General features: G+C 49.0%; 1 protein-coding gene across 1 annotated transcript in view; it reads left to right on the forward strand.

The window, feature by feature from the left end:
- Window positions 1-14,380, forward strand: part of GPC1 (glypican 1) — a 224,924-nt gene that overhangs the window by 191,833 nt on the left and 18,711 nt on the right. Inside the window, exon 3 of the mRNA XM_082318976.1 lies at window positions 588-979. Within this exon, the coding sequence (XP_082175102.1) occupies window positions 588-979 (392 nt within the window). The remainder of the gene's footprint in view (window positions 1-587; window positions 980-14,380) is intronic.

Below are 14,380 nucleotides of genomic sequence, written 5' to 3' on the forward strand. Positions count from 1 at the left end.
AAATCTTTATCTTGCTTCATTCTGGTGTGGATGCTAATATTGATAGACTAGTCCGACTCTTAACAGCAGTCATTATAGGACAGACCTCCATTGTCTGAGTAGCATCCAGGTGTCCTTGTGTGTTTACAGTGTTTTCTAGTGATGTTCAACAAGTGTCAGCTTCTGTGCCAGAAGCAGCTGGTTCTTGATTTGGGGTTGAGTGTCTCATAAGGCATTGGCTGACAATTGTGCCCAGTTAGGATCTATGTCAGCAATGCCAGTTGATGCATTCTATAAAGAAAACCTATGAGTAACCCTATGGCACCCTACACACTCAGAGAAGAGCCTCTGTTTTGGTTCCAGGTGAGGCTGCCAGAAGAGGTGGAGAGGCCCAGACCATGGCGCTCTGGCACTGGGGGGGTTCCTCCTTCAATATTCTCAGCTAAGGCTCAAGACTGAGAATGTGGGTAAGGCTGGTTGGAGGAAAAGCTCTGTTAGGGCCCTTCTGTTTTCTCAGGGCATTCGGTTGTGCTGCCAAACAGCCCAGCCTGTTGGATTCCTGCTTGTCTGACTGATGCATCGCCATCTCCTTTTTCTTCTCTCTTCAGGTTATTTCCAGGATTTGTTGAACAAGTCAGAAAAGGCCCTTTATGATGCTTTTCCAAGCATGTATGGAGAATTGTACACTCAAAACATGAAGGTCTTCAAGGACTTGTACAGCGAGCTACGCCGCTATTACCGGGGCTCCAACATCAACTTGGAAGAGGCCCTCAATGAGTTCTGGACACGCTTGCTGGAGCGGCTCTTCAAGCTGATGAATCCCCAGTACCATATCACAGATGAGTACCTGGACTGCATGGTGAAACACGCGGAGCAGCACAAACCCTTCGGGGAAGTTCCCAGGGACCTGAAGGTGAAGGCAACCCGAGCCTTCATCGCGGCGCGCTCCTACGCACAGGGCTTTCTTGTGGGCAGCGACGTGGTCAAAAAGGTGTCTCAGGTATGTTGGGATTCTTCTTTCTTCTCCATCCTCAAATTGGCAGGAGCCAGTCAACTACTGCTGTTACGGAGAGGGGGGTTTATTTCCCCTTATGTTTACATTACAAAGCAAGCAGGAATTTTTCAGTTTTATGAAACAGACTGCTTGAGGATCACCCATCAGTGGAAGGGAGCAGCAAGCCTTGACTTCTACGGGCACTGATAGCGCAGAAGCAGTGAGGTACACAACAAATCAGTCTTTACCTCATTTTAACCTATGCAGCAGAGTGCCAAGGAGATGTCAGTCGCCCAGGCTGTAAAGCCGTTCTGTTGCTTGCCTAGATTCCTCGCGCTTCCCCAGCAGGGAAATGGCATGCCTCTAAATCACGCTGCCTTGTCTTCCTCCTTGATGGTGATATGATGTAGGGTGTGCAGAGCTGACTTGCCACGAATGTGCTGGGAATACAGGCAGAGAGATGTGTTTCAGCGGTCGGTGTTGGGATTGCTGTGTCTGTTTATGTAGCCGTGTATATTTGTACAGCTTCTGTGTACAGAGAGGGTGAGTTTGTAAAGTGCATTGGGATCTTCAGGGATGAAAGGTGCTATATAAATGTAAATTAATGTGACCGAATCCAGGGTTTGAGGAGGAAGGAAATTGTCTGTATTCTTTATTGCAGAAGCAGCCTTTCAGAGCCAGAAGGTGGTGATTGTCCTGAAACAAGATATTCAGGCTTTTCACACAGGTAGTGAGGAGAAAATCCATACTAAAAAATTACTTGCATACTGCATGTGGAGATGGCAATCAGCAGGTATGAGAATTAGGGCGTGATTAAACTGTGAATGTAAAAATACAGAATCGCAATTAATTTCCTCCAAAGGTAATGCGTGGTAATGCGTAGCAGAGGACGGTACTATTTGATGCAGCGAATCCAGACTTTGATCTCAGGAAGAAACATTAATGTGGTAACAGTGACAAATGCTTTAATTTATCAATGTGGGACTATAAAACTGTTCAGCTACCTAAAAGCCTTTGTACATTTCATTAACATCACACTCTCCTGACACTTAAGACAGATAAAAGAGGAGAATGGTGTAATTTCAGGGGAACCAAAGTAAAATATTTTTCATAAATCCTCTGAATGGCAGAGATTTCCAGCTTGGTGTGCATGATTCTGCCTGTAGCCGAGTTTGGTGGGTAAAGCAGGCTGGCAGAGCAACTGCAGCCATGGTATCAGCAGAAGGGAAGGACCTGAGATACTGATATGCAGCGTATTTTTCCCCCACCTTCATGTAGGCTTCTGACCCATTGGATTTTGATTCTGGTCCCCCCTTTCTGAATTCTCTTCCTTCTCTCAGCGTTGCTTATCAAACGGGACGTGGCGTACATGACCAGTCACAGATCCTTCTCTTCCCTCTGCCTCCCCCCAACCCATTCCTCCAGGATGGAGGGTTTTCCATGAGGTTCCCAACCATTCCTCTCTCTCACAAGAGCCCTCCCTGGGGTTGCAGTGAACCCAACATGTTGCTGTTGTAGCATCATCTGCATGAACTGAGTCGGGAAACCTCAGCAAAGCCTCCCTGAGAGCTGATTTTGTAACAAAGGCCAAAACTGGCCCGTTTCCCCTGTCTTCAGGAAGGGGTTTAGTACTTTAGGCAAGAGGGAGTGAGAATGCTGAGGTGGGAAATCCATTTTATGGATGCCCTGGTAGCCCTCAGCTGTGTCTAAAATAAAAGGCCTGGTGTACCCACTTTCCTTTACCAGGTGTGGATTTACACTAGTGCGAAATGGATATGAAGTGCTGAATGCGATCCACAACTGGTGCTTTGGTTTTAGTCATTTTTCATGTTGCTTTATACTCGCGATGTTAGGAGAGAGTGTATAAGACTTTTAAGATCAGAGACTGGGATTTGACTTTCCTGTCAGCTGGTAGCAGCAGTCATTAAAAATAACTCTTTGAGCTGAAATTTCTTAGGGAGCAGCGGTGAGTGTTTTGGTCAGGAAGTCTGGGGAAAGCCCGTGGAAATGGACAAGTAGAAATAAATTACCTAGCTTTGGCCTTCTGAAAAATTAGATTACTTTGGGTTTATTTATTTGCAAATCCCAGAAGAGCTACTGATTTCTATTAAAACCCTCCTGGTTTCATCTGCTTACACACTTCCAGTTCAGTGTTTGTCACCTGTATCCTATCGCTGTTTCAGGTCCTTGTGCAGAGCCTGTGTTACCGGGCGTTCGGAGGAAAGACGGGTGCTGTTTATCAGATTTTCTGGCTGTCTTAAAATGGGGAAGAGCCTGCCCCGACTGAGCGACAGGGGGGGATTTCATGAGATTTCTTTAATCCCTGCTGCCTCTCCGCTGTGCCCAAGGGGCATTTCTTCCCCAGCCTCTGGCTGCCCAATCTCATAGGAAGCCATCGCTTTGGGCAGCCCTTGGCCGGTGGGCGCGCAGGGACAGGAGCAGGAGCGGTGTGCTGGGAGCAGGCGCTCTGCGTCCTGCTGGGGATAAATAGCTTGAGGGCAGCCGGGGAGAAAGTGGCAAAACCATTTTTCATCTTTACTGCCGTCCTAGCTTTTAAGGCAAAGTCACCCTGACAGACTGCAGGCTCTGACACCAAGATCTAAAGCTTTTGATGCCGCGGTTCCTGCCACCAGCCTGGCCCCACGCTGACAGCGGCGGAAGCGCTGCCATCTGCACGGCGGCTGTGGGAGGGGGCCCGGGGGCGCGGGGCACGCGCGCGGCTGGTGCGGCAATTCGCAGGGCTGGGGATGGGTGTGCCGGTTGGCACCCTGCCCTGGAACAGGGTTAGGGGTTACCCATGTGCCACATGTGGGTGGGGGTGTTGGGGCAGCACCTCTGTGTTCACATTCAGGTTGTGTGTTTCTGTAGTTATTCTTTCAGCACAAATTGCAGAGTTTCATTTAAGTTGCGCAATGCCAAGAGAGTTTTTCAGCATCTGCGTGAAGTAGCAGCTACCAAAACAGCAGCAGCCACAAAATCCCTAGTGAAGGGCACACAGAGAAGGGGCTCCCCCAGGGGTGTGCACCTCGTGCTGCGTGCCAGGGCAAGAGAGAAGAAATATCCCAGTTTTGTTTAGGATCCTTTTCTTTGCTTGTGAGATTGGCAGCTGCCCAAAAATAGCATTTGCTGCAACTCTGAGCTTCATATGAACAGGTGAAGGCCTTGTGCTGAGAGACTTGCTGCCTGCCAGCTGCTGCTCAGAGATCCACACTTGGTGCAAGCATTTGCCATGTTCAGCAACAAGAGCGAGAATGCGCTCCTGTGAAATACGTGGTGTAGGTGAATTGAAATACTGCGGGGCGGGGGGAAAAAACTGAGATGGTAAAAACGGCAAAGACTGAGAGATAACCCCTTATAAAACCAAAGCAAAAAATCCTCAGAGAGATGCAGCATGATAAACAGGAATCTCCTGGCTGGTTTTGTTATTTATTACTCACATTACGATACTGCTCAGCCATCTAAGTCTTAGGTCAGGACTATTGCACGAAGTGCTGTGGGGACACGGTAGCAGAGGTGATCCTGTCTGCACCAGAGCGCCCAAAAAGGGCAGTGAGACTGTGCATGGGTCCTTGCTGGCCTCCGGCATCTCAGCACCATGCCCATGCTGCACCGACGGACGGGGAGGAGAGCCGCCCAGCCCACGTCAAAAAACGTCCAGAGTCCTCAAATTCCCCTCAGAGACCTGACAACCTGTGAATCTCTGGTGAAAGTGCAGAAAAAGTAAAGAAATAATGTTCCATTTCCAAAGGCAGGGAGAAGAGGCGTTTTAAAATTAATTTTGATCGTCGGTCAGAAAGTGAGTTATTAGAGCGATCTTTCTTTGCTGGATCTTCATTGCTTCTTGCTCCTGAATTTTAAGTTTCCCTATGGTAGTGGGGATTGTTGTGAAGCAATACCAGCTATGTAAGCAAGAAACACTTACTTAAATAATCAATTTTAATAGTTGTTTGCATTTCTTTTTCTCAGTAGATGTTCTTACAGCTGATTCTCATTTGAGTTTGAAACAAAATATGATGATCTTCTTTACTAATTATAAGCTTTTTCACTAAATCCTGTATTTCATTTTACCAACGAAGGTCATCTATCAGTACATTTTTATTTAAGCAACACTGTGTCTCACAATACATTTCAGCCTTATTTTTTAAACTGTTATGTTAGTAGAAGTTAAATGGCAGCTTTCCTATTTACCATACGAGTAATTTTTAAACACATGGTGGGTCAAGCTGTATTTGGATGGGAACTGAATGCCAATTAAAAAGGCCCAAAAATAGAATTTTTATAAATGTTTTTAATAGTTAAGTGAATGTGCTGGACACATATGGGAAATCGCGTTTATCTAAACACGCTTTACATTTCCAACAAGTCAATAATATAACAAAGACAGTATGGTCATTCCTGGTCCTCATGTACTTTAAGATTGTAGCCATTTCTCACACCCCACTTTTTTCCATAGCTTGGAAGGCCATAGTTGACTTCTGTCTTTCAGCTTCCAGTTGCTTTTTGGGTGAAGCAGGCATAAAATTGATCTGACTGAATAAAATGAAGTGAAGAATATAATCTTTTTCACACACTTATGAAACCACTGTGCTAAAACAGCTCAAGTGCACTGAACTCCTGTCCCATGTGCTTGGTCACACATCTCCGTCCTTTCAGTGGCTTATCTTTATTCAGAGCATGAGCAGCAAGTACATACAAACATAAATAACATTTTATTTCATTTAAAGGATTTCACTTTTGTAATAAAATTAAGCATTTATCTAAATTGCCCTCCTCTTGATCCTGAAAAGACATTAGCGTTTGTAAATAGATGTTATGAGCATGTTGTTCCATGGCACTGGCGAGTGGCAATATCCTCATATCACCACGTTTATTTCCTTTTCACTGGATGTTATCCCACCTCTCACTTTGGAGCTGTTCAGTTTTTGCACGGCAGAGGTGTGTTACGACGATGACTTGACAGGCGGATGCTGTTGTGCAGAGACTGGCTTTGCCCCAGGGAGCCATAAGGTGCCACAGTAAATTATCTCTCCCTCTGGGTAAAGCTCTCGTCTGGGACCTGCTCTCACCAAGGGGCGGAACATTTTCCTTCAGGGAGATCATCTGTTTGCTTGCATGGGATTTAATAAGCCTCCCACCTTTAGACGGCAGCTCCCTGCACCTATAGACAGCACTGCTTGGTAAGATACCATTCATCCAGGAGTTCAGCCTCAGATCTGGCCTCCCCTTTAAGAAAATGAGGGGAGGTAATGTGAGATGGAGTCCTGCAGGATCTCCGTGTGGGACACAAGCAGCGGGCAGCAGTGGGTCCCAAGGGTGCTGGCGTCACCGGCAGGGATGGAGGCGGGATGCAGCTCACCACAGCCAGGCACAAACAGCAACTGCTGGAGCGTGCCGGGTTTCTTTCCTTTTTTTTTTCCCCTACTGTCATTGCAAACCACCGATGGGGCTTTCTGAAAATGAGCTGGTCGGTGCCTGTGCTAAAAGTTTGTGCTGCTGCAGACCCAGCAGCAGTTCATCGGGTAGAAAATGCCACAAGCACCCTTTGCAGGTCTGGCTGTATTCAGGAGGAGGAGGACTGAAGTCCCAGGAGTTGAGAAGCCTGTGGTACTTCAGACACCCCTGCCTGTGAACACCGTCTTAGACTACAGGCTGAAATAAGCTCTTGTACCTTCAGGGACTACTTCCAGCAGCGGCCCCTGTGCTCGCTTCCTCCTGCCCACGCACAGCCTCTGGCACAGCCGCCGCGACCTGCCCCGCTGCTGGGCACCGCGGGGCCCGCGAGCGCGCAGGGCTGGGACGTGCCCTTCCTTGCCGAGGTCACCGTCACCTCTGCTGAAGTGTCTCATGTTTTCTTGGCGAGCTGTCCCTGGGCAGTTTATATGTGGGATTGCATGGCTTAAAATGGTTTAGATCTAAGTCCCAGTCAGCCCAATTCCGCCTGTAGACTCAAGAAGTTTAATATCCCTTTCCCCGAGCTGGCAGTGCTCCCTGAGTCACCAGCCTCCCATCAGCTGCCTCTTGCCTTAAACAACTTGGTACAGCAGCTCCTGCAGCCCCACACGCACCCCTCACAGCCCACTGCTCTTTTCCAGCACTGCTGCATGTAAAGCTAGGGAGGGAGTTTTGCAATAATGTTGGAATTTGTTTGGACAGATTCAAATCGAGCTGGATGGGGAGCATGCAGTCTTGAACACATCCTTATGTATTTCACATACAACTTTCCAGTATTTCTATCCATTATTATGTTTAAATCACAACCCTTCAGGGATAAAAGCCCATAGGTGTTCTGAATATAATAGAAATAATGCAGGCAAGCAGGTATATGTCTCCCCTATCTACCTGGTGGTTAAAAGTCAATTGAATCTAGTTTTCAAAGTATTGAAAATTGTACCAGCTGGAAATAACTGCATCAGATGAACAGAGCAGGGAGTGTGTTGAATAGGCAGGTGGTGGCTTGCAGTATTTTCCTCCGGAGGGAGAGGAGCATGACAGCAGTCTGTCTATCCACATGAATCTTCCTCATTTTAATATCTGAAGGCAGTTAGGCACTAGGCTGGAATCCAAAGGCACAGATCCTCCTGGTTAGCTGTGGGTCCTGCCCTTGGGTCTGGTGTCCCTCGCAGGCTGCACTGCGCTGTACTGCATTCTGGAGCCATCGTCACTGCCCTCTGGAAGTGTCCTCACCGCTGGCTGCGGAGGGAGACGGGGCTGACTCTGCTCACTGTTTTGCTGCCTCGGTTTGGCTGGATTACCCTTGCCTTCTTCCCCCCCCTTCCCCCCCAAGTCTGCCAAATGGCCATTTGGCTGCTGGGCTGGCAGGGATGGACCCAGGCAGTCTGTCTGGCCTCAGGCTTAAGAGCAGCTCTGGTTTGCTGGAGCGTGAAGGGCACAGATTTGGCATCAGCCTCCATCCTCTGTATCCCTCACCCTGTGCTGAGCTGAGCATAGTGAGGTGAAAGCAAGAGGGTCACCGAACTGTGGGGTTGTCTGTGCCCTACCCCTGCCACCGGACCACACCACAGCCACCACCCAGCACGCTGCGCCTGCGCCCCGCTCGCTTTCTGATCGCTGACGGGGGTTTGGAAACATGTTTGATGTATCTTGAATGATGGGCTTGGTGAGGCTTAAAACTCACTCTGCTCCAAGGACTTGTGGCTGTGCATTTATGGAAGGAAGATGCAAAATAATGACTGAAGTGATTATACAATTCATTAGACTTTGAAAGAATCATATTTCTGTCAGCCCCGCAGCTGTTTCTTTTAGAGCTTTATTCTGAAAGATTGGAAAGCTTGGTTCATTTAACACACGTCAAGGTGCTAATTACATCAGGGCTGGCATAAACATGCACAAGGCAGCTGCTGACCATGTGGCGGAGAGAGCGGGGTCTGCTCCCTGTGCCGGCTTCCCCGTGCTGGTGGAGGGCTGGGAGCACCTGCAGCTCCTGCTCCTTTCACCAGGGAAATTGGGCGCTGACGGCCCAGTGCACGGAGCAGCCGTCGCCCTGATTTCCTGCTTGCACATGTGGCGATGCAAAGAACAGCACAGCCTGGCTTTTGTTGGTCATAGTATTTGAAGGTCCTTCCGTGGGGAGACTGTAAAAATGAAATGTTTTCCAACATGAAATTGCCACATTGCAGATAGTCCCGATCACAGACCCAGCCAGCTCCCTGGTGAAACACAAACCTGTCCTCCCAATGCTGGTCTTGGTATAAAAGAGAGGGCAAGATTGGCTTTCTGAGCATGTTCCTGGGCTGCCATTCGTCCCATGGGTGGCTCGGCAGCACTCCTCACTGCTGGCCTGGCAGGACCTGCTCCCCTGCTTGGCCTTTTTTTGTAGCTGCTGTTCTTCATACTGACAACTTTATCCCAACTGTACAATTCCACCTGAGGGATTTGGGGTAATTGGAGTGGCTCTGAACACCCGCCTGCATTTCCCAGTGCACACGGCCTGATCTGTGAATTGAAGACCTGACCTGTTTTCTCTTAAACACTATCCCAGAATGGGTTTTTCACAGCTGGCAGGAAAAACTGCCCTTACTTCTATCACCTGCCTTTGAAATATGCATGAGAAGGTAAGCGAGGGTGCTATGAATGCCTCGGCTGCAGCTGCCTGCGTAGCTGGGTTCAGCCCCCAAACCTGTGGAGGTCTCCAGCTCTAGGTGCTCTCTGCCTCTAGCTGCCCAGGACATGTGCCTACCTCTAGAAAGCCGTCTGCTGGCTTTAAAGCATCTGTTGGTTTGGAAACCGAAGTTGCCTGATGTCACTGGGTTTAACTGGTGCTTCTGAAGGTTAGAATGGCCATTCAGACAGTAAGTCCTTCTACCTGGAAAAATATACCTGGGAGTTAGTGCAGGCAGATTTTGACATATATCTGACATGTCTGGAGGCATTTTGTGTCCACCCCAACCATCCCCACAGCACGCCAAAACAGCAGCCAGGTGCTACAGGTCCCTGTCCCCACCTTGGGTCCATACTGCTCCTGGGAGGCCAGAGCAGCCGCGTGGCAGGGACGTGGTCCGGCTCAGCAAACACCAACACCAACCTGCAGAGAGCTCCCTGCGGGCCTACCTCATACTCCCTCGGGCAAAATTTTTAGAGTGGACAGAGCTTCCAGAATGACACCTCCACCAACAGCGTTAGGGACTAGCTCAGCCTTCTCCCTCCATCAGCCCGACCTGCCAGCGTCCCCACGACAAGCCAGGGGGATTGACAGCACTTCCAGCAGCCTGTATTTTTCACCCAGGCCTCTTTGTCCATCCCCAAATCTCTCCCCTCTACCTAACCCTGCTTCCCCTGAGAAGCAAGGCACAGATGGCTCACAGCAGCCTGGGGGTGAATGTGCAAGGGGAGCAGGGGGGTAGGAAAAATATCAGCAAGAGCTCAGCTTATTTTATTGGTGTTAAATGCCTTTCAGATGTACTTAAAGGCCCCTGAAGGCCGAGGATTCCCATCACATTGCAACTAGGCTGCAGGTTCTCATTTGCTTTTAAGCCAGGCTTCAAAAGGAGAAAGGAATCGGGGTTGGTTTTTTTTTTTTCTTTTTTTTTTTCTTTTCCTTGTTTGAAGCCAGCACTTCAAAAGCAACATCGGCAGCTTGGCTGCAGGTTCTGGGTGCCAAAGGAGCTGGCCACCTCCCGATGGGCGCAGGAGGAGCCCTGCCGCTGGCTGCGGGAGGAGCAGAGCCGGGCTCACCCCTCGCAGCCGGACAGAGCCGGGCGTGCTGTGCCCAAGAGCCAGCTGCTGCGGTAGCAGCTTGGTACTGCCACTGTTAAAACGATTTTCCAGATGGCTGTGGCTTCCTAAAGCTCAACCTTTCTCCAATGTTCAGGAAGCTGGGAGGGGATCATTGCTCGATCAAAAAGACCCTGTAACTCCTGGACGTGACGTACAGAGCTTGTCCCAGCGCTAGTGCCTCTTCGGTCACTGTTCCCCAGGGCCTTCCTCTCTGCATCCCACACTTCGTTCTTTGGTCTCTCCAGCCACCTTTTCAGGAAATAATTGGCTTGGATAAAGAAATGCTTTTTGGCGTGAGGAGGGTGTAGCAGCTTTTAGCTAAAAGAGACAGGGTGCTTGTGAAAATTCAGTGACATATAAGACTCATATCATCACTTCCATGGTCCTTTCTGTGCCCTGATATTACTCAGGGTGTTTCGGAGGCTCTTGAATGTTTTCCACGCAGTAGGCATTAGGGTAACAGCAGAAAACATCTCTCTCCTTCGCACCTCTCTATTATTCTGTGTGACCTGTCAAATGAGGTCCCAGTTCAGAAGGGTAAAAAACCTCCCACTATTGTAGATTCAGAGAGGTCCGGGGTCAGGCCAGGAGGAATTGCACCCCTTTTTTGCATCCCTTGTGACTTGCACCAAACCTTACGCTGAAGAGAGGTCTACAAATCAGTGGGTGTTGTTTGGAGAATCAACATATAACCTGGGTAGGTGCTGTAGTGGGAGAAAGAACAGATAATGGTGGGTCTGAGAGAAAAGTGTCCCGTGGCTCTATAAAACATGCTTTTGTTATCTGTGACCATCTCTATGTTCAAAGATGCGTAACTTGGGTTGAACATGGAAATCACAAGTTTGATTTGTTCTTTAAAGGCACAGAGGAAAGACAAGAAGGCTTTTTCCTATGTTCTGGAAAAATCTAGCCCATTTTGACCAGAGTGCTGCCCTGCTGCTGTGTGTCCTACAGAGACTAAAGCCCTGGCCATCCCAAGAACTGTCTGCACTGAGGTGTCGTCAGTCCCTCGAGTGTCTGTGCAGGGGTGTCTCGCCTGTTTGAGCTGAGTGCCTTCCCCTTCTACAAGTAGTTTTGCTTCCCTGTGTCTTCACTTCAGAAAGTTTATAACTGTTCTGAAGTTATGTTTTAGGTAATATGAAGCATAACTTACCTCTCCTCAAATGTGTCTCAATGCAGGGAGACACAGTGTGTGACTACTTGTTATCCCTGAGCCTCCTGTGTTTCTGTGATTGTCTGCTTAGAAAGCATATTAATAAAATACATGGCAGGAGCTTTTTTTTTTTGTTAGAAGCCTTTCACACTGAATGTCTTCTAAATTGGCTCGGGGTGGCAAGGAACCCAGCTAGTGACTAATCCCCCAGCCCATCCTCTCAGCAAATTGCTTGCGAAAGTCATTAATTTTACTGTAATTGATTTAAACATTCCTCAGGAGGAGGAAAAATTAGGGAAAACAATGCCACTCTGAATGCTGAGAATCAGGTGTTCTCAATTTTCTGTCATATTACCTCCACACGTGCCTGTTCTCTGCTGGCTGCTGTGCAAACGCCGGTGCCGAATAGTGGCAGGGTGAGCCCCAGCTCAGCGGTCGCGTTGGGTGGCTGTGCCGTGAGCTGCGCAAACCTGCAAGCAAGCTCCAGCTCCATCCGAGACATGATACAAGAGACTCTGCAGAGATCTTTTGCTCTGGCAAAGCGTTTGCTTCCAGCAATTCACATCTGGTTGGGTGGCTCCGTCAACAAAGCATGAGCACATCAGGCTTTGGAAAGGAGCCATGGAAAAGCACAGAGCTCGGCTCTTGCTACGAGCCACCGTCACGGGGTAATACCTGATGACAACCTCCTTGAAATGTCAGCGCTTATGGTAGAATGGGGCTTTTTATGAGGCAGCCACCTGTTCCCCTTGCATTACCTCATTGCTACTCGAATCAACTACTGTATCCCCAGCTGTAAAGTAGTTTTAATTAACATGATTTATTGCTCAATACCGATTTGTCTGCTATTTTGGGTATATCTTAGAAGATAATATTTTTTCTTTATCACTTCATCACTGGGCTTACACTTTAAGGGACTGTACCCACTGATGTCACTGGAATCAGAATAGAGTATGTGGATTTTAACTGAGCAATGACGTAGGAACAATGTATTTTTAAGCTGGGCTTAGCTTTGGTTTATGTATTTATTTATACCTCTGACAACTGAATGAGGAGTGCCCTGGCTCCAAGCCATATCTCACAGTAATATTTTTTTTTTCTAGATCCTTGGGAAATGGCTTCTCCAATGTATTGTGCATGTTCTCTTGACATCTTAATGCAGTTTCTAGGTCGCTGAGCTAAGAAAAGAGTATAGGTGCCAGTAGAATTAAAGGAGAACCATGTCTTCTTAAAGGAGAACCAGCCACAGGCTGGGCCAAGTTGATAGTATTTAGAGAAATCAATTATTGTCATGTACTGTCTTCATGCTGTGCCAGATCATTTAAAGATGAGAAAATTATGTTAGCTTTCACTCCATCTGCAGGAGTTTGCGTGCTCCTGCTTTCAGGCCACCTGTGATGAACAGAGGACGTTGCTTATTGATCTATCGGTTATTGCAAATCTGTGCTGGGAAGCCAGAGGGGCTCTCCATCAGGTCTTAGCTGGCATCAATTAGCGGTTGGGCAGGGGGGCAGGTCGTAATGTTTCAGGTTCTTTTAAAGGCTGAAGGGTGAATGCAGAAGCGCAAGGAAGTGAAGGTGTCTCAGTGTGCAGGTGGAGGTCAGTCTTGACTTTGCCAGCCTGAAGAAACTGCTTCACTCTCACTGTGGGAGTGTTTATCTGGAAAGAGCTGCCATGGAGGGCGCATGGTCCCACAGCTCCAGGCTGAGGAGCTCTTCTCCCCAGTGCCACTGCTGGAGCTGGCTGTGCCCGAGAGGTGAGCAGGCAGGAGAGCTGCAGTGCTCTCCAGGTTGTGTTGCTGTATGCATACAGGGGAGGGAATCTCAGCCCCTCCTAACTGTGGCTGGGATTCCCCTGTGTGGATTGAGTGGTTGAGTCTCCATCCCTGGAGGTATTTAAAAGACAGGTAGACGTGGTCCTTGAGGACGTGGTTTAGTGGTGGACTCGGCAGTGATAGGCTAACAGTTGGACTCGATGATCTTAAGAGTCTTTTCCAACCTTAACGATTCTATGATGATTCTATGATTCTGTGATACAGCATACCTGAAAAAAACCTGGAAGTTTACTTCAGCAAACTAATCCACAAGGACTAAAAGATGTTTAAAGGGCTCCGTTCCTTAACATGCTGCAAGTCCCCCTAAGGGATGGTGCAGGATCAGGGCCAGGAGGGGCTCTCGGAGCCCCAAGCCCTCGCTCTCCTCTGCCCTTTGTGGAGCAGAAGTCCATGGGCTGGATGTAACGATGAGGAACTGAGCTCTGGCCAAAAAAACATGCAGAAAATACTCTCTGAAATTCCTCTTCCTGCCCTCTCATCCCTCTGTTCTCGGTTCACCTCTGCAGCCTGCCTGTGAAAAAGGAGTGCTGCTGCCAACAGGAGAGGTTTGAGTCATTCTTTGGGGAAAGGGAGTGGAGCCTGGCCTCTTCCACCTGCAAAAATTAATACTTATCCTTTCTGCCAAGAGATTAAGTTGAACAGTTGGCACCTGCCAGATTCAGTGGAGCAACAGCTGGTGGTGGATGTGTCACCTGCTCGCCTTCAGAGGAGAGGCTCTGGGGCAGGGGAGCAGGGGCGAGGGGTGCCACCTTGCCTGGAGGCTGCAGGCTCCCCACACCTGGGGCAGAGTGGCACTCCCCTGTCCTCCAGGAGACAAAGCCACCTTGCGAGAGTGACAGGCTGGCGACGCACACACAGGTCCTCTCTGACATCCAGAAATGACCCTTGCTGAGGTGCAAAAGCAGCGTGTTTCCCCCCAGAGCCTCAGGACCTGAGGCTGAGCCTCGGGCACCGTTGTCACCCGGTGCTCTGCCTGCACCTGCTGCCCCAAGGCAGGTGGCAACAGCCCACAAGAGCTGCATGGGCGGGAGGCAGCCACTCTGTGGGCACCGGCGTGGATGCAGGCGGTGTGGCTGGGGACAGACAATTTTGGCTGGCTGACAGCCGTGGACAGGTCAGAGCGAGGTGGGTTGCAGGACAGCAGGCAGCCGTCTGCATCACGGGGAGCCTTGGCAGCTGCCCACGC

The sequence above is a fragment of the Platalea leucorodia genome, assembly GCF_965183815.1.
Source record: "Platalea leucorodia genome assembly, chromosome: 8".
Classification (NCBI taxonomy): Eukaryota; Metazoa; Chordata; class Aves; order Pelecaniformes; family Threskiornithidae; genus Platalea; species Platalea leucorodia.